Source organism: Euprymna scolopes, chromosome 31 (assembly GCF_053919585.1).
Source record: "Euprymna scolopes isolate OS-2025 chromosome 31, ASM5391958v1, whole genome shotgun sequence".
Lineage (NCBI taxonomy): Eukaryota > Metazoa > Mollusca > Cephalopoda > Sepiida > Sepiolidae > Euprymna > Euprymna scolopes.
This window is the reverse complement of record NC_136512.1, coordinates 45,486,149-45,512,718: the sequence shown is the minus strand read 5'-3', so window position 1 is coordinate 45,512,718 and position 26,570 is coordinate 45,486,149. Positions and strand designations below refer to the sequence as shown.

Genomic DNA, 26,570 nt, shown 5'->3' with positions numbered 1-26,570 from the left:
AATAAAATATATTCAAATCTACCACTGTAGAGGTAGCACAAGTAAATCTGGGATTGGATCTTCAGTAAAACACTTAAACTTGAAAAGCAAAATAAAGGGGGAAGGCACCAGATTTTATAACAAGCGTCTCAAATGATTTAAGGGAATTAGAAACTCTACTTCAATTGCAGGGATATCAGCTTCATCGCTGTGTTGGCAAAGTTATTTACAGTTCTGAAAAGGTTTAAGAAAGTTCAGGTTTTTTCTATCTGGAAAAGACCTGTGTCAACCAAATTTGTAATCTCTGTTGCACCCCTGAGTTGGACTCATCAGCAGTGAACTGTGCTGTGTTCTGCCAATTCCATTAATAGAGACTCCCTCTGACACATCATGCAGGCAGATAGTGTTGCTACAAAGCTTCTTTGCCTCATGCTACTACAGGTCGACACAAGTTTGGATATGAGCATATAATGAGGATTCTGAGACTTTCAAGAAAAATACCAGCATTTTATCAAGATGTGTGCTATCCCAACTCTTCAAATACATCATTGACTACATTTTTTAGCACATTCCAAAACGTGAGTGGGGAGTTGGTGTATTGGACCAGACTTACATCAAGAATATAGTCTTGCTGGAGTCAATAAAATGCAGAGTACACTGGACAGGCTGTACATCTATAAAAATTATAAACATTATTCTCACCTTAGAGATTAAATAGCAGTCACTACCATGATATCGAAAAAGAATGACCATAAACCTGTTATCATACAGCATTTGTCAACACACAATACTTACTGTTTAAATAGTAAAAAAGAATTTTTATATTAGGATAATTTTTTTAGCCACTGGTTACAGAAGACATGTGACATCATGTGATGTGACAGCAGCATTTTAAATATTCCAAAGATTTCCTAAATTATTCCACCTTCTTTTATCTACAAAGAAATAATTATCATTAATGTGATGAAAACGGCAAGAGTTTTTGGAATTAATAACCGTTATTTTAGTAAAGCACCACTTTATTTTAAATGTGTGCATGGAGAGCGTGAATAGGCCTCAGACGCTGCAATGGTGAATTTAATATGTAAAGGAGTTGAAAACGAGTAATATAACAAAGTGTTAATTTTGGAGCAACTTGAAATTCAGTTCATTGGAATGCGTACTGAGGATCGTGTGCAGAAGGAAAGATGAAAAGACTTTTGTGCCTGTTAACTTGTGATAAAAATGAATCTTTGACTTTAACGGCCATTAAAGTCGAAGTGTTACAGCCAATTTAACGGCATATCAACCTGCATAAAGACCATTAATATCTTACAATTAGTTATAAATGACAGAATGTATTAATATTTAGTATTAGTGGCTATATTCGCTGTGGATAACAAAAATAGCATAGATTTTAATTTAAATTTGATAGAAATAAAAATGGCAATAAACTGAAAAATATTCCTAGTTGGATAAAGTATTTTCTGAAAATACTTAAATTAAATTTTATTGTTCTGAAGAACATGACAGCATGATCCACAAACACTACCACCAATATAAATTTAGAAAAAAAGGTAATTTATACAATAATAATTGGAAAAAAAATTATTCTTTTAATAAGAAATGCACCCATTTTTGTTATTTGAATAAAGTAAACTGATAAAATTGTAAAGTTACACACCTAAATATATAGAACCCCTTCTACCCAAAAAATTAACGCTTAGAATTTATATACAATGATAAAACGCCATTTTAGGCCCAGAAATGAAGGAGCATTTTATGTTAAATTTATATGCAAAAATGATACTTCATTCTAAAAAACGTGTTTTCTTTTCTTCCAAGTTTTTAAGGGTATTTACACATAATCACCTAAAATATAGTCTCTTTCTTTTGTATGTGTGGGGGTAGGAGGTGATGAACAATTATAACAAAATATAAATACTTTTTTCATAATTTGGACAAAAGAGTCAAAAGGTGGTTTATAAATATTAAGTAATAAGTTTGTTGATAACCTTTACAAATAAGGAATTTCAAAACGTTCTTTATTTTTCACAATGTAAAAACTACGAAAATTATATTTCAGAGATCTTAATAAAAAAAATTAAAGCATTTATAAAGTGTTTAGTGATAGAAGTATGTTTTCACTTAAAGCCTAAACTTAAAAATGAGATATATATTAAAAAAATAATTACTTAAGTTTTCAAAAAAACTTGTTAATTGTTGTGGAGGCAACAGAAGAGAATGAAAAATTTGTCAAAAGAAATTCTTCTTGTAAGGAGGGAGGACACCATTTTGATAATTCACACTTTTCAAATTATGTGAATTATGATTAAATAAACAATAAAAATATTACTTGTATAGATAAGCATACAGAATAAAATCCAACATGTTAAGTTATGAAAAAGTAATCCTTTAAGAAGTAATGAACATGGTTTTGTCATCACTTTAATTACTATTAATATCAACAAAACTATTCCATATATGCAGACAAATAGGATAATCAAATTTTAATCGAATACTAATTATTTATTAATAACTAGCAAGAAAACCTAACATTGTTTGGGATTGAATGATGATAAAAAAATGTTTCACACTCCCATATTTTTATTGTCATCGAAATTGTTGAAATCATCCATTTTTCAATCAAATTGCTTGCTCTAGTTGGGACCCATCGTGTTGCACCGGGAGGAAGCTTCACATGCCTTCCTGCAGTGACTTAGTCCACAATACGTTATAGTCTACATTGCACTGTAAAGAACTGACTGTTGATTTTATAAAATTATTTTTTATATATAATGGCTTGAATTAAAGTTTAAAGTGCAAAAGTAAAGTACCATAGTTCAATTGTGCTCAATACAGAAACATCCATTTTGAATACACCCTTGTTATATCAAAGAACCTAATGTTGATTTTATATGTCAGGCCTTTCAAATGCACTTGTTATATTAAGTTGTGTAAAGTGTTAACTCAGTTCAAAATTGCCTGTTTCTTCTTTCATTGGATTACTTCAATTATCAATACTTATTTCAATTATCAATACTTATTAAAGACATTCTGATACAAAACCTATCTAAAAACACTACCAGGCATATAAAGTACCTTTGTGCGAAATTTCATAAAAATTAGCACAACCATTTTTTCAAGTCCATAGGGAATGACCTCACAAAGTTCCTTTTATATAATGGTAGAGATAGTTTAATAATCTAATTATGCAAATTACATAAATAAATTATTTCAAAGCAGTATAGTGTTGATTTAAATCAGTCATTTAGTCTATCTATAAAGTATTTATATACTCTCTTTCTTTCTCCTCCCTTCTTTGTGATGTCAACCAGTACACACAATGACATCGTCCTTTTCTGATGTCATCCATCGTGCATGGCTATGTGAATGGCGATTGCTTCTTCTTGACAGAAGTTTGCCATCTCGTATTAGTTGCTGTGCAGTCATAGGTGACTCTCTAACCCAACTTTAGTCTTACGTAAAGATGCTCGCACATTAGTTTTTTTTTTGTTTTTTGCTTTATTTTTTAAATAATAATAAAATTTTTAAAGTTTTTATCTTCTCACCATAAACTGCATATATGTCAAAGAATGAACTTGAATGTTATTTGATCCCCACTTGACTCCAATGGCTCTTATCTAAAAAAAAGGCTTCCCGTTTTGACAAACTTTTGAGTCTGAACTTTTACTCCTGACCAGAAATGGAAAACTTACATCAATTCTGTTGACAAGGTCACCGGAAAAATGGTTGCATAATTTTACCGCTTTAGAAGATATCTAACTCCCAACGCAATTCTCTACCTGTATAAGAGCCATATACATTCTAAAATGGAGTACTATTGCCATATCTGGGTGGGAGCTGCTTGGAGCATCCTATCTTGCTTTGACAAAGTTTAAAACTGGCTTCAAAACATATTGGGTGATGCCCTTTTTTTCTTCTCTGCAGCCTCTTTCTCACAGAAGAGACATTGTGAGCCTGTCTCTGCTCTATCATTATTTTCATGGCAAGTGCTCATCTGAACTTCAATCCTCCTTTGCCAAACTTTCACAAAAAACACTTGTCTAACTACAATGACCACTTTCTATCTGTGCCTAAATTTAAACACAAATTTCATGAACAATGTTCTTTTCCTAGAACTGCCTGCTTGTGAAATTGTTCTGCTGGCCTGCTTTCCAACTGACCACAATATGACCGTCTTCAAGTCCAATGTATAGTTCATGTTGAGCTGCCGCTCTAAATAATCCATTTTTACCACTAACTATTAATATGCTGTTATGCCAGTGACCACCGTACACTCATTTACCGTTATCCCCAAGTGGCCCTCAAGCCTTAATAAGTGATGACTCCCATGTTAAAAAAAAACAACTGATTTTAAATAAATTATCTTTTTTATACTGGTGTTACCTGATCATTCAAAAACCACAATGTCAGTGTCACGTGTGAAAGTCTTCCAGTTAGTGTGAGGTATTCTCTGGATACAACTTTAATGAAATCTTTGAGGTGCCTTCTATATACTGTCCAAGTAGTAATAATGTCTGCTTATATAGACACCAAGTTTTGTCTTTGATGTAATTCTCAGATTTGACCATACACATTTCTCCAGTCTGCAAAAAGCAGAACTGGCTTTTGCTATTCAGTGATTTATTTCAGCATCAAGCATGCTCCCCCTGACTTGTGAATGACATGATGGTGGAATGAGAAAGTTGAGAAGTTTGTCAAAGAAAAGCAGAAATGATTGGGTGGGAGAAAAAAGTTTTAGTGAATAAGGATACAGTAGCAAAAAGTACAACCAGAATAGCAATATACAAAATCAAAAAAAGGCTGAACAAATCAGCTTACCAGATATACTATAAAGAGTTGTGACTAAAAGAATGAAGTATTCAGGATAACTGAAGAGATGGTCATGATAAATATGGACATTGGAGAAAAATGCATTCAAAATGAAAATGGAATGTTTGAAACAAATGAACAGGATAAAATGGATGCTTGGAAATGCTATTATGAGAAATTAAATATAGAGTTTTCATGAAATCAAGAAAATTTAGAAGCTGCAGCTGCAGTATCCAGTTTAACCATTTAAATTGAGATGGAAGATTAAAGGTAGAGCTGGAAGACCCTCAGGTGTTGTTGCAGAAATTCTGAAAGATGTGAGTAAAACTAGCATTGAGATGATCACAGAATTGACCAAACTTAGTATAATTGCAAATTGTTATAAGGGTAAATAATGGCAAGCTCAAGACATAGGCAATTACAAAAATTTAAATTTGATGAATCAGCTTCTACAAGTAGTGGAGATAATAATTGAGCAGGGCATAAATCAGATAAGCATAGATGAAATGCAGTTTGGTTTTACTTCTGCACAAAGTTTCACTGATATTATATTTCTCCTTAGAAGTATGTTTGTATTTTGCCTTTGTGAATCTGGAGAAAAGCTTTTGATAGGAGAGCTTATCTAGTACATTTTGTATAAACTAAGAGCAAACAAGTGGTAAGTAAAGGTTGTTCAAGTAATTTACAGAAATGCTTATAGTCATGTTGGAATTAACAGCACATTTCGTGTCAGCTTTAATGTTCAAATCTGAGTACATTAGGATTCTGGACAAAGGCCATTGCTTTTCATCTTTGAAGCATTGTGTCATAAATACGGATTGTCCAAAAGGGATACTGTATGCTGATGATTTTGTACTTGCCTTTGAAATAATGGAAGGTCTACTTGTCAAGTTAAAAACTTTGAGGAATGCTTTAGAAAATGCCAAAACTGAAATGTTTATCCTGTATTGTAATGCTGGAAAGTTCTGTTTGTGGAAAATAATTTGTAGTACTTGCAAGCATCAGGTAATGGAATTACTGAGAAACTGAGAGATGATAACCAGTTTATATACAAGAAGTGTAAGACAATGGATACAGATGAGAGCTCTGATGAGAAGGAAATATATTTGGAAAGCGAACCATTGGAGCAGATAGTGGAGGTAATGCTAATGTGATTCCAAGAATTTGGAGTGGATGGTCTAAGTTCAGAGATCTTCTGCCATCAAAATCGACTAAGAGTTAACATTTACTAGGCAGTGTGATGATGTATGGAAGTGAAGTCTGACAAGAGGAAGATTAAATCTGAACAGTATATGAATAGGAGATTTTGATGGCATTACCATATTGAAAGTATAGTTGAGAGTTCTTTAGTTAGTAAATATAGATCAATTGATGTAACTATCAATTCACAAGAGAAAGCCAAGGGAAACATGAGAGAAAGTGATAAGGATGAACTTGAAAGAACGATAAACATAATCTAGGGTAAAGGTTAGTTTGGAAGTCAATTTTCTAAAAGCTAACACATGCCAACATGTCAACATTAAATCGAATATGATGATGCTGATGATACTGATGACACTGATGATACTGATGACAGTTTCTAATTTCATTGATGGGTTGGAGTAGTTTGAAAAATTCTCCCAAGAAAAAAAAAATTTTTTAAACATCATAATGTGGGATAGGTTAGTAAGTAAAACTCCTGTTTTCCAGTTAAAAGAATGAAAATAAGAATGTCTAATTCTAATGGGGTTTTTAAGTGAGGGAGTGGGATAAAAAATATTTGGGGAGGGGGTGCACTGGGCTATTCTACTGTTCTTTCAAGGTGAATAAATTATGGGATTATGATGTAATAAAATATGAGGAATTAGAATCTTAGATGGAAGATCTAAGGAAAAAAATTGTGAAAGTCTAATTTATTTTACTAGTTAAGAGGTAATTTTTAATTCAAATGCCGTCATGTCTCATGAGACTCCAAACTGTGTGGGCCATGTTAAAGCAGGAACATGTACCAAAACTTACCTCTTTTTTCTTATAAGATTTGCCACTTTTATCAATCTTTTGTCAAACTATATAAGAACAATCTTTTTCGTAGTATCTGAACTTAAACTAATGCTTGAAAATCAGATCCTGATTAGAAAATATGCAACACTACCATAGAATTCTGCCATTCATGCTACCCAGCCACGCATTGCTGCGGCTCAGTTTGTTTAAATGGAAAACAAAAAAGACAAAATGTATGTTTATTATGTTGATGTTCTCGATACTTTTTGATACACAATATTTTCAGACTTGTTTATGTTTATAGCAAATGTCCAGCGAATTGTGACGTGCAACATAGCAAATAAAAATGGTATATCCATTGAAGTCAATATTCCAAATTAAAAAAAATCCTTATTTATGCACATTTTTGGAGGAAAAATTCTGTTTTCAAATATAATTAATGAGAATGTTTGTAAACATTTTGGTTCCTCTTTGTTATTGTAGCGAAATTCGGAAATAGAAATGATGTTCACGTGAAACCAATAGTATTTAATGAATTGCCACGTCGCAGTAATGTAAATAGCAAAAACTCACGAAAAACGATAAGGTATAAATTAATTAATAAAGAAAATAGTTTTTGAAGAAATTAGAAATGTTAGCTATTTCCCTTGTGTTTATGGCAAATGTCACGTGACCCAAATAAATATAGTCGAAATCATTTTTTCATTGAATCTTGGAAGATGTAACTAATTATGACATGACAGTTATGTACATAACATTTTGGATTGTTGAAATCAACAAAAAATGTAGGTAGTAATCATTGTGATTCTAATTAAAAATCAACTCTCCGGCTGTCGGATTTTAGTACAATAATGAAGAAGCACCCTTTTTATTGGCCTACCTGTACATTTTATTGGTACTCTTGCAGAATTTGTATCGGATCCTCGGGATTGTTCATCAATTATGGTTTGGATTCGACCGGCAGTCACCAGATGAAGCCGAGCAAAATAACAGATGCAGATGAATTTCAAAACAAAGTAACCACAAAAATAAAAAAGAAATACAATATATATAAAATAAAAATCTACTGTAAATTTACTGAATATATACACACACACACACATATATTTATTTGTCTAAAATAAACTTGCATTTTATAGTGTTTATTTGCTATTAATATTTTTTTTTTGCAATTTTTTATCAATGAAAAGTGTTTTTGTTAATATTAACTGAATGTTTAACTCATGGACACAAAGGGAAATATGCGCAGAGAGAGAAAGAGAGGGAAGGGAGTAACGTTTTTACAGAGTGTAGATCCTGTAGAATAATATTGAACAGCAGTCCAACAGCTGAAAAGCAACTAATGAAGTATCGTATGCATGCACACATACAAAAGACTGTAATGGCCTAAGCATCTAAGCATTACATGAACTCGACGGCGGGCAAAATAATATTCTGTTAGTGATGCCATATTTTAATTTTAGTAACCGTTCATTTATAAAGGGAAGAATTGGACTCCGGAATATGAGAATTTTCAGAGCTCAGCAATCAGAATGGACAGGCTTTAGAAAGGGAGCCTTTATTATTTATGAATCGGAAATTGGAAAGATTATGTTAAGTCTATGTATTCTTGAACCAGTTATGGTCGATGTAATCACAGAATCTGTGGAATATGTAGAATCCGTTCCGGTGACAACTGGTAGAAATGGTGGGACTAAATATTTAGAGAAAAAAAACAGGGATTCCTTCCTGTTTGCGATTGTGTTGCAATGTAGCATTTTAATATAACGACTAAATGTGTCTAAAATGGTGTTCGAAAGCCACATAAGATAGTGGCTATTAGCCTAGATGCATTGAATTTCTTTGTGGCATCTGTTGTGGCAAACCAATGTTACTTTGGTCCAGAGGGAAATTTCTGCAATCATTTTATTATATATAGAGAGATAAATACAATTAGGCACAAGGTTTTTAATTGAGAGAGTAAGGTATGTTGATCTTCCACTTGGTCCACTGATGATAGAGTTAATTATTTCTTGTATTTATTTATTTTCACAAAATGCTAGGATCTGTATTCTATTTTGCTTACATTTCTACAATTGTCATTCATCTTTGTGACATAATCCAGTATGCATGGTTATTGCCATCTGATGTAATCAGGTCAGACTTCTATGACATCGTCAACAAACCTCATCAACATGAGGACAAACATGATTTACAGTGTTAGTAGTATATAGATATAGATGCTCAATAGAGTTGATATGCATGCAAGGTTAGGAAAATCTGTTGGTAACATATATAATAGCAAAAGAAAAAATGTACAATGAAGTTTCTTATTTGATCTACTATATTTTTATTCAGCAAATTATCCATATCTAACAAAAAAAAAAAAAAAAAAAAAAACAAGAATACAAGTTGTGAATTTATCTCCAGAAGCAACAAATAGATTATATTGGAATTGCATAAATATGATAAAAGAATATACTATAACTACAAGGTGTTCAGGATAAATTTGATATGTGTCTAATATTCTTTAGAAGCATTTGTAGTATTTAATAGCAGTAAATTGTAATAGTTAGCAGTTTCTGTGTAGTAATAAAAGGTTTGGGAACTGGAGACTATGGAAAACTAAAAAAGCATTGGACTATAAGAAAGTGACCTGCATTGGATTTCTGCCAGATTCAAAAATTCAGAAATCTTCGCTGTAACTAACATTGGAAGATGTGAAATGCAAGGTGGAGAATTGCAACAGATATGTGGCTGGCAAAAAAAAAAAAAAAATTCACAGCAAGCATTCTGACCATGTACACACAACTTAATAAAATGCAAACAAGTTGCAATAAGATTTTCACATTTAAGTAGTAACTACAAGAAAACATGAATGAGGATCTTCACTCCTCTTCACAAGAAAAGTAAGGAAAAACTAGGAAACTGAAGAAGATCAAACATCCAGTCAAACCAGAGATGTTCTGATTATTCTCATCAAGACTTCTGCCAGGATCAATCGCACAACACATAAAAGAACAGGTGGCTATTCATCTGCATGAAAGCTGCTCATTATGAAGATCAGGTTCCCAAAATTGATGGTCTTTTGGTGAGATTTCAACAAAAGCCATATCATGCTGCTCCACATCTTCGAAAAGGAACTCAAGCGGTTATATCAATTTTCTTTCCATTGTTGTTAAATGCTGGGTAGAGAGAGTGGCTGCAATAATGCCTGACACTTGGCAGCAGGACTGTGCACTGCAGACAATGATAGAGGTCCAAGGCAGCTACTTCAAGTGAGCTATATTTGGTAAAAGATACTTTCAGAATTACACTTTCATTTGGAGAATATATCAATCATTAGTCAAGATATGTTTTTTTTCTCTCAAGAAGCATCAAACTTATCCACCCAAAGATCATCACAGTTTAAGAAAATTTAGTCTTCATCATGCTTAAGACATTGTGTGAAATATTTGCTAGCCACATGCCATTGTGACTGGTCCAGAAACAAAACAGAGCATCCTCAATTTGACCGAGTGTTTAACTTTGTTGAGGAGTTTCTTGGGGTTTAGTTCTCTTTTTTAAGGAGTAGTAAAGATTCTCGTTCAGGATTTTCTTCAGTTGCCATTCCAACATTCAGCTAGTTCACAAAAGTCTGCATTGCCTTGCCAAGATCTTGTCACTCCCCCCCCCCACACACACATTGAAAAAATTTGTTGTGCAGAAACAGAATCCTTCAACATTTCCAACAACTTTTTCCAGCTGACAAGGTATTCAAGAAGCACCAAGCTACAGCTCATATTTGCAAACTTTTGAATTGTGCAGGTTACTTATCCAATATTCCGATGCTTTCCACCCATCCATGATCTCCAGCTCTCAAACTAGAGAAACAGCTATTCATTACATTTTTACCACTATTATAGATTTCAAAACCGTTTTGAAATTAAAGAATATAAAAAAAAAGGTTAATTTCTTTTAGACATACTTTATGGTTCTTTTCTAAGATTGTGTGGATTGGCTTTGACTAGGGCTCTTAATTGTCAACATTCAATGGTCGACCACTACATTCATCATTTTCAAAACTCTTGTCGCCACCACAAAATTTCTTAAACCACCATTATGCTATAGTGGTTCTTGGGCCAAACGCTTCATTGATATAGTATTTCAGCAGCTTTTCGGCCCAATTTGAATTGAAATAAGAAAATTGTGTGAATTTGCTTTTCTTCCATCTTGTATTCAACGTTCTGAAAAGACATTTGTTTTAAAACGATTGTAACTGATTATATAGAGCGAAAAATACTCTTTAAAATGATATATAAAGTAAAGGTATTATAACGAAAACCTATCTGAAAATACATCACTTGAAATGAAAATTTAAAATTCTGCAAGAACTTTCTTCTCAACTTTATCGTACGCATACATCGCCTAGACACTAATTTATTCAAACTTTTTACACCTTAACCCATTTATGTTTAGCAAATAACTCATTTTAACAATCTACAAATATTTGTTAACATTTGTAGAAATAAATATGGCCATACATTTCATGGTTTTGTTTCCTTTTTTAATCTAATTTTCAGAAGGTGACTTTAAGTGCCATTATGGAAATATTTTCCACTACAAGCTGCTAGAAAACTAGTATTCATAAGAAAGTAAAACTGTTGAAGTTTGAAAAAACATGTGTATAACTTAGACGTTTTATATTAAATAAAATGAAAATTGGAAGCGAAAAGCATCTCACAACAACAATTGTTCAGTAAAACAATTGTGATCTGTTGAGCAAGAACGTAAAAAACAAAATGTATAACGGATTTTTTTTTTTATGTAAATGGTAAAAACACGACCATCAAGGAGGCCACACCCTCAAATGAGAAAGATACATGCCGGGGATCGTATGTACAAGTACATTAAACGCAAAGAAAAAAAATGCAGAAAACAAAACAAAAAAAAAACATTTTACTATAACTCGATTAGTTAAATTTGAGGCAATTATTTTTTGTTTTAGCTGTTCGTTAAAATAGCTTTGTATTATAGCTGATATTACGTTATGCAATACTTAATCTTAATAAAGCTGAAAAACATTTGAAAAGGTTTCGTTTATGGATGAAGAATAAATCACTTTTTGATTTTTTTTTTTTTTTTTTTAGTTTACAGCTTTTTACACGTGAACTTGCTGATTTCGAAGCCATAAAGAATTAGATACGTAGCGGCTCTCACTTCTGCGTAAATAGAAATTCAATTTTCTATTCTTATTTACGATTCAATTATGTATTATTAATAACATTTATTGCAATCGAAAATAAAGAAAAACTAAAATGTTTAAAAGATCTTATTTAATTAAAAAATAAGACTTTAGATTTATTTTTAAAAAAATGTTATCTAATAAAAGGTGGGTTTCTAAGGAACATTAGGAAAATAGGAGATTTAAAAAAAAAAATGAGTTGAAAATAATTTTTTGCCGATGTATTTTCTTTTTCTTAATATAATAATTGGGTCGAATGGAAAATAAATTTATTTCACAAATTAATTTTTTTAACAATAGGAACAGCAAAAATATGATAATGTTCGCATATTTTACTTTTAACAGTGGAAATAAATTTTCATGATGGTCATCTTTTTTCAAAGATCTTCATAAATAATAGATTGAGTCATTCTATTTTACACCTTTTTCAGCTGACTCACATAGATTTGAAATAATAAATTAAAAGAAAAGGGACTTGATGTAAGAAATTTTATTATCTTTTTTATTAAAAGAAATTAAACACCATCACCCCTTTAAAGCAATCATAATCCGATTATGAATTGTATTGTGTACTATTATTGATGGAGTTCGAGAGCCGGACATCATGGACGGCTGGAAAACATCATGATTATAAATTCTCTGGACTGGGAAAAAAAATCTTTTTGGTTACATAAATTATTTAAAAAGGAAACACGGTTGGGAAATTAACTCAAAGCAATTAATTTTCGTAGCTATATTGTTTAGTCACAGGAAGTAAGATAGCTTAACATAAACAAGTGATTAAGCAAAATGGCTACTTCGCTCAAAATCAACATTTATGGTAACCTTTATATTAAATACTGTTTAATGCAAATACGTCATAAATGAGGAAAGCAAAGTAACTTATTTGGGATTAACTTCCCCAACTATAAAATAATTTTTGAGTCATGCTGGAAAACAAAAGTTATTACGAACATTAAATACGACTTTTCTGTGGCAAATGTTGAGCCATCCAATGGTTGTATTTATATTGATTTTCGAAATCAGCTGTGATCACTAGGGATCAAATTAGCGATGGGTTTGGAGATAAATATGTTTCCAATGACGAACTTACGTCATGATTTTTGGGAAAAAAATAAATCGAGAAAATGTTTGTAAGCAAATATTAGAAGTTTAATAATAATAATAAGGGACAAACTTACTTTCCAGTAAATGCTTTTAAACCTCATTTCTATAGAAATAGCCGAGTGATTTCACCTGAAAAACTTCGAATACGATTCGATTTGGAAAACATAAATGCCATTGTTCATTTGGTGAGAACTTAAATGCCAACTAGACACTATCCTTGAGTGTCTAAAGTCTCTCTGCACAGGGACAAATTTTCACGACATGTAAACCCTGACTAAATATTCAAGATCACAATCTTCGCAGCACAAATAAGATCTCCTTGGGATTGTTAACTTTAACGAGGAATGGTGCCACCGTAACAAGCTGAACCAGACTAGATTAATTCTTGTTCTGGAATCCGGTAAGACCATAAGAAAGATATACTAGCATATCTAAATGGTCAATTGGGTAGAGGAAAATTATGTTGTCAACTTCTTTAACAACTTAAGAAGTAAAGAATAACTTTAATAGAATTTTTTGAAGGGATCTAGCGTTAGCCTCAGAAAGTGGACCTCTTGATTTCTGTCCCTAATGATGCTGGCCTTAACAGAGCTGAGAGGGAGAAGATAGCGAAATATCAAGGCAACTTACGTACGATATGAAAAGAAACTGGAATCTTAAGCAAATCTATATCCATTCCAGTAATTATAGGAGCAATCAGATTCATGAAAAAGAATTTCTAGAACTACCTAGTGAATATATTTGGTGAACCAAGTGCAAGAAAAATACAAACAAATGCACACAAAGGAATGGTTAGAATCTAAAAAAGATCTTTCGGTTGGTGTAACTGAAATAGTAGGTGAATCCGGGGAATCCCTGGCACCCGGTAAAATGCCCCTTTCCCAACAAAGACAAAATAAGAAAATTAAAAGAAAAAAGTGAATCTGGAAAATGTGAGGAGTTCGTTTTTTTTGTTTTTTTTTGTCTATGATTAACACACACACATACGTAGGAAGGACTTGTATCTTGTTGTTGCTTAGATATTAAACCAAAAAAACTCCGGTATTTATAAGATAGTGCTCAATAACAGGTAGAGCTGTATTATAGTATTATTTTTATTTAGTTACATAAAAAACGACCCTGGTGTCTAACTCTGTCCCGTGGGGAGACATAGTAAATAGGTACATAAACATTGGTTATAGTTACATATGTGCATACGTTTTAACTGCGACTTTTCAAAGACGAGAATCATCGAACCATATCTACTAACCAATATTTTTTGCTGTTGTAAATAAACACAAACACACACTAATATATATATATATATATATATATATATATATATATATATATATATATTCATGGGAAGTAAACTACACGGGAACGTTCATGTTTTATTTTCGAAGGAATTCATCAGCCTGCTGATTTTCTTCGGAAATGAAACATGAACGTTTCTGTGTAACTTAGTTGCCTTAAATATATTTTCATGCTAGTAATAAGCTCCATTTAAGTATTCAACGCTGACAAAATAAGCACTAAAACTACACACAGTAAATTACTTTTATGCGTATATAAAACATGTAAAGAAAACAATAAGAAAATATCTCCTTACAAGAACTGCAAAACCCTAACTTGTCATCTCCCTTGACGGGAAAATACATACAACTGGAGATCGCTTGTAAATTTCATATTTCTATGAAACCTTTTCCTTCAAAGGAAGCCGGTTCAATCTGCCTAAGGTTAGTGCTGTTTCGATACGGGGTACTATAAAATCGGCACAGAGCCGAATCAAAACAGCACAACTTAGACATACAAGTGCTCAATATTGTTCCAAATAGAGTATAATAATGTGGATTACTTTACCATTAGTTTCGTGAATCATTAGGCAAATTCCTAAACTTTTTGACATTTTAATTCAAATGAGTAACGACATTAAAGATTCTATTAATGCACTTTCACTTCTGATAATTCACAAAGGTGTTAAGCAATCTATTATTGAGATTTAGTATCTGTTGGAAACCGAAACTATACTAACTTCCAAAGTTCAATCCAGATGAGAGTTTCTGTTGTTATATCATCTTCCCAGGAATTACCTCCTCTGTAATATGTTCGTTCGTCATAGTTACTAGGAAAATGTACTCTACGATCGCATATGTTACTTATATGTATAATAAAACTAAGTACGTACAGTTACAGTACAGTGTCGTTATGATACACCATTTTAGTCAAAAATAAAAATCAGTTCATGTATCATCAACAATTTTAAGATAAAACAAAAAAACAAAAAAAACAAAAAAAACAAAAAACACCGTTGAATAAGTCATAGAGATTGAAAAAGAACCAAAAGTGGTCAGGATCAGCTCGAAAAAAATAAAGAAAAGAAATAAAAAGAAAAACATTTTAAAAATTTACAGATAATATTGGTTTGATGACAATTATTAATAAAAACTTAATAAGCTAGGTAACCTTAATTTTTAAATAAAAATGTTATAAAATGTCTCTTTTCCACGTATTACCAGTGGTAAGTATTGTATATGTGTAATACGCATTCACTGTGTGTTTACAAAGTCAGGGATCGAGTTACATGATATTATGAATTAAAAACAGAACCCTCAATTCGTAACCAGGCGTTTTATGAAGATAGCTTTTTTATTTTTTATTTTCACTTGTAATGACTTGAAAAATGAAATCGTCATTGTTGAACGATTTATATTGATTTTAGATTTTAAGAATATTCAACTCATGCTTCAACAAAATCTCGATTATAATAAACGATAACTCAACCGTATGATAAAATGACTGTGCAAGGTGGTTACAAAGTTAGAGCTCAATTTGTAATCATAGATATATAATAAATAGATCCCCCTTTTCCTGATCACTATTTTCAAAAATTACAAAAAGACACATTTTCGCTTACCCGATAGGTTAGATTCTTTAAGTAAGCATCCTGATGTGACATCGTAAACTTTTAAAGTATGTGCTTTCGTGGCAACAATGATTGTATTAAGCGTAGGGTGGTAGGTGACTCCAGTGGCTGGTTCTCCTACAGATAAACATCCATCTTCACCGACATACCACTTTGTCGTGGTCGCCATCTTAGAACTACCACTCTCACCATGGTCGTCTATGACATCACTCAAATTAAGATAAGATTTTCACAAGAATTTTTATTTATTCATGAATTTACGCAATTTATTTTTTATATTCTTATAAAAGTATCATAAATATCAAGAAAATAAAAAATATATCTATATACTATTTTTATATTTCTGACATTGTTCGGCAATTTCCGTCATAAGCCTCGTCGTTTGGTATGAAGTTACTCCTTCCTCCGCCTTTCCCTACACAACACACTGGCGAACGTGTCTTTTAAATGCTTTTAGATAGTGTAGCAGCACCCAAAAGAAGACAATTTGAAATGTGACAAAAATTAAAATTACTTCAGTCTCGAAAGATTTCTCATCCCGCGACGAAGGAGAGAATAGGTGCTACAATTTGATCTGGGGACCCGGACAACCGTCTCCTCAAATATCTTTGCGTTGCCCAGTTTACTCTGCTTCAAAATAATTTCGGCATTTTTTTACGACCTGCCCCCGCGTAGTATAAACACCCCAACCACCCCATGTTAAGAACGGCTTCACAGGTTGGGGGGATATTTATTCCAAAAGCCGTTCTTAACATGGGGTGGTGGGGGTGTTTATAATAAACTCGGCCAGCGGGGCAGTGGGCACGTCGTAAAAATTTACCATAATTTCTTAAAGAATTGAGATGTACTTTTAATTTTCTTTTGTGAAAAATCATAATTTCCTCGAATAAATTTGTGATATTTTTTAAACTAATTTTTCGCTTTTAGTTTTCAATTTTTAATTCAAATAACTAATTTTTTAATGATTCGTCATTGACTGAAATTGAAACTACTTTTGTTATTTCTAATGGTTGGTCCTAATGCAGATCCGCGCTATTTTTTTAAATCGTATTTCCACGTTTAATTAAAGATTTATGATATGATTTTTAATTCAATTGTAAGGTTAAAGCACAGAATAGGTACAAAACAACTTCCCCTCCCCATGTTAAGAATGGCTTTTTAAATAATAACGTTATTATTTCAGCATGGATCACTCTGATTAATGCTTACTAATTTTTAAATATGCAAACGAACTTGGCTGTTAATATGCAAACGAACTTTGCTGTTTTTCAGAACATTTTGCAACTGGTAAACATTAATCAGAAAGGACTTTTACCAGTGCGTTCATAGGTGTGTCAGAAATTTCGTGAAAATAGTGAATAATTCCACCCCATCTTTCCAAGCTTATAACTCCTCGAAAAATGTAATTCAAGCCCTTATTTTTTTTTTTCAATTAAAGGAGGAAGGACCAAGTTTTCCTTAAAAAAAAAAAAGTGTTTTTTTTTTTAAAGGTTTTAAACTTCGGACTTTACAGGTAAATTTCTAAAAAAAACGTTCTTTTTTGTTTGTTTTAAATTTGAATATATTATTTATTGACCTTTTCTATTCAATTTGTGATATATAAGACTTTGGTACATAAATTAATTATTTACTTTTTAATATACATTTCAAAATGGGAGGCGTGATTTATTCGACCCCCTGTCTTTCCAAGCTTATAACTCCTCGAAAAATGTAATTCAAGCCGTAATTTTTTTTTTTTTCAATTAAAGGAGCAAGGACCAAGGTTACATAAAAAAAAAAAGAAAAAACAAATAACGTGGTTTAAAAAAAAGGTTTTAAACTTCAAACTTTACAGGTAAAATTCTAAAAAACACTACTTTTTTTTTTTTTAATTTGAATATATTATTTATTGACCTTTTCTCTTCAATTTGTGAGTAAATTAATTATTTACTTTTCGGTGAGTAAATTAATTATTTACTTTTTAATAGAAACTTGAAAATGGGGGGGGGGGCGTGAATTAAAAAAAAACAACGTTTGTCTAAAATATTATATTCGGTTTATTGGAAAGAGCATAAAATTTCACATTGACCCTGAAAATATCGTAAAAATAAAATCAATAGAAAAATTTTGATAGATTTTTATTCGCAGTTTCGTGTTAGGGGTGTCAAAAATTCCTACAAAAATTCTGATACACCTGCGTTCATCGTAAACCAAAAGCACAACGATCAGCTGACGAAGAATGTAAACAAAGATGGGCGGAACTTGATTTTAACCTTTCTAATATTCGATAACTTTTCACTCACTGAGTTTCGTTAAAGTTTATTTGTAACCTTTTAGAAATTATGTTTTCGTGTACAATAAATATTCAACAAAACTTTCAAGTGTATTTTTCCATACAATAAAATATTTTCTTTAAGTAAATGAACATAAAATGTTAAAACGTGAAACGACTTTTTTCCATGCGCGTTTCGTTTATCCGTTCTTAATTTTATATTGTCTCTAATTCTTTTCACTTCCTGTGCATGCTTACATCTCATTCATCCTACTATAGTCTTATCAAAAAATAGATTTTTTCTAGATTCTTCTTTTAATTTGTAACTTTATATTTTTAGTTTTCAAGATGTCTGAAAGTTATACAGTGGTCACACCTACCCATGTTACGCTTATCATTACAAGTACTATTAATTCTTTTTCCTCACAACGACGATTTGCGAAAACTTTGACCATTGCTGATCTTAAGGTTAGTTTCAAGTTTCTTTTTGGAAACAAATTTTGAAAAACAATGATTTCCACTCACAAATATTGGCAAATTCGGTGCTAGTGCAGTAGTGATCCGTGCTGAAATAATAACGGTATTATTTAAAAAGCCATTCTTAACATGGGGAGGGTGTTTTGTACCTATTCTATACTTCAACCTTACAATTGAATAAAAAAAAACATATAAAACTTTAATTAAACTTGGAAATACGATTTAAAAAATAGCGCGGATCACTCTCTGCACGAGCAGCGCAAATTCAAATTGCTATATTTTAAAATTGAATTCTTAAGCATCGTTTTTTCCTTTCTTATTTTAATTCGAGAATTATAGGTACAAAATTCGGAGTCTAGAACCTAAATTCGACTTCGCCTCCGATGAACATGACAGTCGAAACGATTTTGTTGATTGTAATATTGATTCAAATATTAAAAAGATTGAAAAAATGAAAAATCGTTACTCGCTCTCTCACACTCTATCTGATGTAGTTTAAATCACATTTATAGGAAATTGATGCCTCTTTTAATTTTTTAAAGGTGTTTGGTCCAAAAAGATACGTCGGCCATTACAGTGTCGAAAAGTATGTCCCCTGTATTCGCAATCTTCAAAGTGAAAATGCCATTTCCCCCAAATTTCCATAAAAAATACTTGTAACTATAAATAACTATTTTCGACATGGCAATTTATTGTTTTTGCTTAAATCCACATTTTTTTTAATCGATCTGTCGACTACTCTATCCTAACAAACACCTTTTTTAATTACTAGTTTGCAAATATTTCCAGAGTAGAAAAATACGCGAAACCTATTATGCTTAAACAAACTATATAAATCTCGATTATTCGTTTGTGTGTGTGTAATATATCTTTATTTTTGGGAAATTTTTACTTTACCTTAAAAAAATAACGACTTTTAGAAGCTTTGGGGTATGGTGAAAACGAATATTACATTTAATTTTTGCGCAGACAAGTAGTTTTCTGGATTAGACCTTTATTATGTAATGTAATCGCCTATGTTTTTACTGGTGGATGGCCATGTTTGCACACGCAAGCGCACATACATTTTTGATATGTAAACGAAACCGCGAGAAACAAATTGAACGGCATTAAGCATACCCCCAATGGTAAATATCCAGATACGCTACAACAGAACACCGACCACTCTAATTTGTTTTTATAGGTAATTGAGATCGCTGACAACGAACCAGATAGTCAAACTTGGGGCAAATTTACAGTTTGCATGGTATTAACCCCTGAACCCACGAACTACTTTCCACCATTTTGCAGCTTCCGTTTACGCTACGCGCGTGTGCGCGCTGTAGCATAAACGACGACTTCAACAAGCAAACTGCCTTCTCACGTGGCGTACAAATCTTCCGCGGAAAATTTGAAATTAGATGAAAAAGAAATAAAGCAAGAAAAGAAAAGCACACCAACTTAATTTAATCCCCCCCCCCCCCCCGAACATAGAATTTTCTAATTTTCAAAAATACATTATAGCACTTTTGGGGTGGAAAATTTAAAATTAGCTGAAAAAGAAATAAAACAAGAAAAGGAAAGCGCTCCAAGTTGGGGAGAGGGGGGGGCGTAATTGTTTTTTTTTTTTTTTTCCTGGAGCATAGAATTTTCAAATTTTCAAAAAGTAATACGGAAAAACGGTTAACTAAACTGCAGAAGCACCTATTAAGCCACATAAGTTCTATAATTGAATCCTCCTCCCGCATAAAAAATGAACGAAAAACATAAAAATGTTTGGTGCTTATGTTTTTGTAAACCGCATTAAAAATATGTGAGACAAAAAAAAAAAGGTCCTCCAATTTATTGTACTTTTCTTCAATTATAAGTCATTAAAAAATGTCAGTTCGTAATTTTTTTATTGATACGCCATGTGAGAAGGCAGTTTGCTTGTTGAAGCAAGCCGTTGTTTAGCGCAGCCAGCGCGTGTGCTTAGCGTAAACGGAAGCTGCAAAATGGTGGAAAGTAGTTCGTGAGTTCAGGAGTTAATACCATGCAAACGGTAAATTTGCCCCAAGTTTGACTATCAGATTCGTTGTCAGCGATTTCAATTACCTATTAAAAACATATTAGAGTGGTCGGTGTTCTGTTGTAGCGTATATTGATATTTACCCAACCAATTTTTTAACTGAACGATCTTAACAAATTTGGAGGACGTGCACGAAATACGCATCGGCTCTGATGTTGTACACAGGGAGCGTGGATTATTTTGTTATGTTTTTTTTTTTTTGGGGGGGGGGGAGATTAGTTATAGGTAATTATTAACAGGAAAATTGGTACAAGTCCAGATTAGCACTTGTAGCGATAAACACTAAAATAAAATCAGGATCAGTAGGAGAAATGAAATGGTTTTATGTCGATGAGGCCATGTAGGCTTATAAGATAAAAAGTGAAAAAAAATACTAGATAATTTTGAAACATTTTCAGAGCATAATGATTGAAATATATGGTAATTAAAAAAATTCCTAATAAGCTTTGAAAAAAAAAACATGCTTTGATCAATTGAAATTTTCATTTTTTATTTTGGAATAAAAATTATGTTGTGTTCTCGTTGAGTAGGTTTTTTTATTCAAGAAAATAAAAGGTACTCATCATGCACTTATTGATCCGTACTGAAATAATATGGTAAATGTTACGCTACAACAGAACACTGAACACTCTAATTTGTTTTTTAGGGGTATTCGAGGTCGCTGACAACGAATCTGATAATGAAACCCACCGCAAATTTACCGTTTGCATGGTATGAACCCCTGTACCTTGGGACTATTTTGTGCCATTTCACCGGCTTCGGTAGTGTTTTTCTTATGTTCATGTGCGAACGGGTGTAGTGAAGTGTATCGCGCAGGAATCTTGGCATTTACCATTTCACAAGCACTACCCCCGCCCGCTCCCCAACGTAAACAGAATTTTTGTGAAATGGTAAATATCAGTGCATTACTTACAGAAAAATGGTTAAATTAAACTGCAGAAGCACCTGTTAAACTACACAAGTCCTATAATTGATTACTCCCACCCCCAAAAAAGGACAAAAAATATAAAAATATGTTTGATGGTTATGTTTTTGTAAACCTCTCGTGAAAACTTTTTTTTAGATCAATTAAGACAAAATAAATAAATAAACCACATTTTTTTTAAAACTTGATTTGAAATGACCACTTGAAGATTTTGGCATGCCAAGATTCCTGCGCGATGTGATAAGACACTTCACTACGCCCGTTTGCGCGCAAACATATGTAAGAAAAACACTACCGAAAGCAGTGAAATGGCACAAAATAGTCCCAAGGTACAAGGGTCCATACCATGCAAATGGTAAATTTGCGGCGGATTTCATTATCAAATTTATTGTCAGCGACCTCGAATAACCCTAAAAAACCAAATTAGCGTGGTCGGTGTTCTGTTGTAGCTTAAGGTAACATTTACCAAATAAAAACATTATTTAGATACCCATTCTTAACGAGGGAAGGGAGGGTATTGTGTAGCTATTCTTTACTTTCACCTAACAATTAAAAACAGATATCGTAAATCTTTAATTAAACTTTAAAATACTATTTAAAAAATAGCGCGAATCAATAAGTGCACTAGCACCAAATAAAATTTCAGTTTTTCGATATGAGAAAAAACACTGATGACATTCCGTGACAGGTAGGTACACGATGAAGGTTTTTGTTTATCGCCACAAGTGCTAATCTGAACTTGCACCAATTTTCCTGTTAATAATTACCTATAACTATAATCTCCGGCCCCCCAAAAAAATTAATCAAAAAATAAAAACATATAATAACAAAATAATCTGAAAAGCGCAAAATTCAAGCCAAAATAAAATTCTTTCCAGATTAATAAACGCTCCCTCGAACATGCTGCGTAAAACTTCGGATCCGATGCATATTGTGCTATGGGGGCCTCACTCCTGTATGTCAGCCGTTAAAGGAATTAATCAATAAATATTGGTAATTGTGCATAAAAGGAGAGCCTAAATTTCAAACACACCAGAAGCTGACACTCGTGTCTCTCAGTTGATGTATGGAAGCACAAAATTAATACAATTTTCAAATATGTGTGTATATATATATATATATACATCACCCTGGAAAATCTCATCAGTATGCCCTGTATTTAAGAATTCAGGTGATCGTTCATCCCCCTCTCAGTACAGGCCAATAAGTTTCCTGTGCATCATGAGTAAGTCGCTGGAATCTGTGTTAAATAGAGAAGTAATCAACCATCTCAGCAAAAATAACCTTCTTAGTGACACACAATATGGTTTCCGTTCTGCTAGATCTACAGCAGATGTGCTTACAGTTATATCTCATGGGATTAGTGAATCTCTCGACAGAGGCAACCTTTCTAGGGCAATTGCTCTTGACATATCAAAGGCCTTTGATAGGGTATGGCATAAAGGTTTACTTCACAAGATCTCCAGCTATGGTATAGCTGGAAATGTCTTCTCAATTATTAAATCATTTCTCTCTGATAGGTTCATAAGAGTAGTAGTTGATGGGCAAAAATAAGAAGCTCACAGTATAAATGCTGGAGTCCCTCAGGGGTCCATTCTGGGCCCAACTCTTTTCCTGATCTACATTAATGATCTTCCAAATCACATCCTTACATCATTCGTAGACATTTATGCTGACGACACTACCATCTATGGTAACACATCTAAGACAGTAAACGACCAAGTTCTCTCCGAATCTCTCTCCTCTGATCTTGATCACGTTGTACAATGGGGAAAGGAGTGGCTGGTTACTTTTAATGCATCTAAAACCGAGCTTCTATCTTTACATCACCAATGTTTTGATCCCCATCTGGCATCAATTAAAATGAATGGCTCTCGTCTTGGGGAGGCCTCAAGTTTTGACAGGCTTCTGGGCTTGACCTTTACTCCTGATCTTAAATGGAATACGTACATCAAATCTGTTGCCAAGGCCGCTGGAAAAATGGTGGGATCCTTCTATCGATCCAGTGGATATCTCACGGCTGATGCAATTCTCTATCTATATAAGAGCCAGATACGTCCAAGGATGGAATACTGTTGCCACATATGGGCAGGAGCTGCTAGAAAAGACTTGTCCTGCCTTGATAGAGTTCAAAATAGACTTCGTAGCCTCATAGGAGATGTCCTTTTCTCCTCCTTGCAACCTCTATCTCACAGAAGAGATGTTGCGAGTTTGTCTCTGATGTATCGTTATTTTCATGGAAAGTGTTCAACTGAGCTTCAATCTATGGTCCCTCCTCGCCAAACTTTCACAAGAAACACTAGACTAGCTGAAAACATTATCAATAATTTTCCCCACTCTTTATCTGTACCTAAACCTAAACATAGATTCCATGATCAAAGCTTCTTTCTTAGAACTGCACGCCTGTGGAATTGTCTTCCGTTTTCCTGCTTTCCAGCTGTCTATGATATGGTTGTCTTCAAATCCAACGTGAACAAGTTTCTGATGAGCCGTTCCACTTAAGTTAACAAATTTACCGAACTTCCATTACTATCATTTACTATATTGTCCATTTGACTACTCTACACTCTTTAACCCTTATCCTTGAGTGGCCTATCGGCCTTGATAAGTGGTGACGCCTATGTAAAAATATATATATATATATTTTATATATATATATATATATATATATTTTTATATATACATATATTTTTATATATATATATATATTTTTTTTTTTTTTTTTTTTTTTTTACAAAGGCATCACCACATTATCAAGGCCCAGAGGCCACTCAAGGATAAGGGTTAAAGAGTGTACAGTAGAAATTGGTCAATATAGTAATCATTAGTAATGAAAATTTGGTAAATTTAATAACTTATATGGAACGGCTCATCAAGAACTTATTTACTTTAGACTTGAACACAACCATATTGTAGTCAGCCGGAAAGCAGGAAAACGGAAGACAATTCCACAGGCGTGCAGTTCTAAGAAAGAAGCTTTGTTCATGGAATCTACGTTTAGGTTTAGGCACAGATAAAGAGTGAGGAAAATTATTGATAGTGTTTACAGCTAAACGAGTGTTTCTTGTGAAAGTTTGGCGAGGGGGGACCATAGATTGAAGCTCAGTTGAACACTTTCCATGAAAATAACGATACATCAGAGACAAACTCGCAACATCTCTTCTGTGAGATAGAGGTTGCAAGGAGGAGAAAAGGACATCTCCTATGAGGCTACGAAGTCTATTTTGAACTCTATCAAGGCAGGACAAGTCCTTTCTAGCAGCTCCTGCCCAGATGTGGCAACAGTATTCCATCCTTGGACGTACCTGGCTCTTATATAGGTAGAGAATAGCATCAGCAGTGAGATATCTACTGGATCGATAGAAAGATCCCACCATTTTTCCAGCGGCCTTGGCAACAGATTTGATATACGTGTTCCATTTAAGATCAGGAGTAATGGTCAAGCCCAGAAGCTTGTCAAAACTTGAGGCCTCCTGAAGACGAGAGCCATTCATTTCAATTGATGACAAATGTGGATTAGAATGTTGATGATGAATGTAGATCTACAGCAGATGTCCTTACAGTTATATCGCATAGGATTAGCAAATCTCTCGACGGTGGCAATCTTTCTAGGGCAATTGCTCTTGACATATCTAAAGCCTTTGATAGGGTATGGCATAAAGGTTTACTTCATAAGATCGCTAGCTATGGTATAGCTGGAAAAGTCTTCTCAATTATTAAATCATTTCTTTCTGATAGGTTCATAAGAGTAGTAGTTGAGGGGCAAAAATCAGAAGCTCACAGTATTAATGCCGGTGTCCCTCAGGGATCCATCCTGGGCCCAACTCTTTTCCTGATCTACATTAATGATCTTCCATATATATATATATATATATATTTTTATCTCTATATAAATAAAATGAACTCATTTTTTCCCGTCTGATTTTGACATTAATAGGATTAAAAATCAAGATATTTCATGCAAATATAATATGCAAAAACGGCAGAACAATATCTGAAGTGTGTTATAGGCTTATTATTTCTCAAATTCCTCGATAATCTTAGATTTCTATACTTTTTCTGCTGAGAAGTCACGGCCAAAATCGGTTAAGATCAATGGAAGTGGTAAAATATTTTCTCTCTAATAAATTCCTCCTCCCCCTGCCACCACTTAACACCGTTTGGGGATCGTTCACAAGGAACAGTTGAGAAGAGAACACCGGTTTGGCTTCGTAGTTGTTTCATGTGAAGTTATTTACAATCACTAAACTAAGCTGCAGTGCTCTGTGGTGTAGTGGTTAGCGTGCTGGACAATTCACATTATATTTTCACGTTCGTGCCGACCTACCGTAGTCGTTTTTCTTTGTTTTGTTTTTTTCCTAAACAACTGGAATGGACTTTTCTTGGTGGCCGAACTGTTAACGTTGCAGATGTTTGTGTTTTTTTTGTTTTTTCACACTTCATTTTCCTACTTTTACTCATGACTCCTCATAACATTTTTTAAACTCCCCCCCCCCCCACCCGTCCCAGAAACAAACACTCGGGCAACGCCGGGTACCCCCGCTAGTATATATATATATATTTTATATATATATATATATATATTTTATATATATATATATATATTTTTATATATATATATATATATATTTATATATATATATATTTATATATATATATATATATATATTTATATATATATATATATATTTTTATATATATATATTTTTATATATATATATTTTTATATATATATATATTTTTATATATATATATATATGTATTTTTATATATATATATATATGTATTTTTATATATATATATATATGTATTTTTATATATATATATATATTTTTATATATATATATATTTTTATATATATATATATATATATTTTATATA

At 32.7% G+C, this 26,570-nt stretch overlaps 2 protein-coding genes across 5 annotated transcripts in view; one reads left to right on the top strand and one right to left on the bottom strand.

The window, feature by feature from the left end:
• The window catches only part of LOC145255729 (dual E2 ubiquitin-conjugating enzyme/E3 ubiquitin-protein ligase BIRC6-like), a 515,468-nt gene extending 499,232 nt beyond the window's left edge, over positions 1-16,236 (bottom strand). For both annotated transcript variants that reach the window (XM_080114338.1, XM_080114339.1), the window contains exon 1: positions 15,981-16,236. In XM_080114338.1, coding sequence (XP_079970464.1) covers positions 15,981-16,158 — 178 coding nt within the window. In that variant the 5' untranslated portion in view covers positions 16,159-16,236. The remainder of the gene's footprint in view (positions 1-15,980) is intronic.
• A 148-nt stretch (positions 16,237-16,384) lies between these two features.
• Positions 16,385-26,570, top strand: part of LOC145255732 (tubulin-folding cofactor B-like) — an 87,395-nt gene continuing 77,209 nt past the window's right edge. The window contains exon 1 of one of the 3 annotated variants that reach the window (XM_080114349.1): positions 16,385-17,502. Coding sequence is in view for 2 of the 3 variants with exons in the window: in XM_080114348.1 (XP_079970474.1) it covers positions 18,589-18,708 (120 nt within the window). In the remaining variant the exon portion in view is untranslated. Of the gene's footprint in view, positions 17,503-18,455; positions 18,709-26,570 lie in introns of those variants that run through there. The other 2 variants (XM_080114348.1, XM_080114350.1) reach the window with 2 other exon arrangements.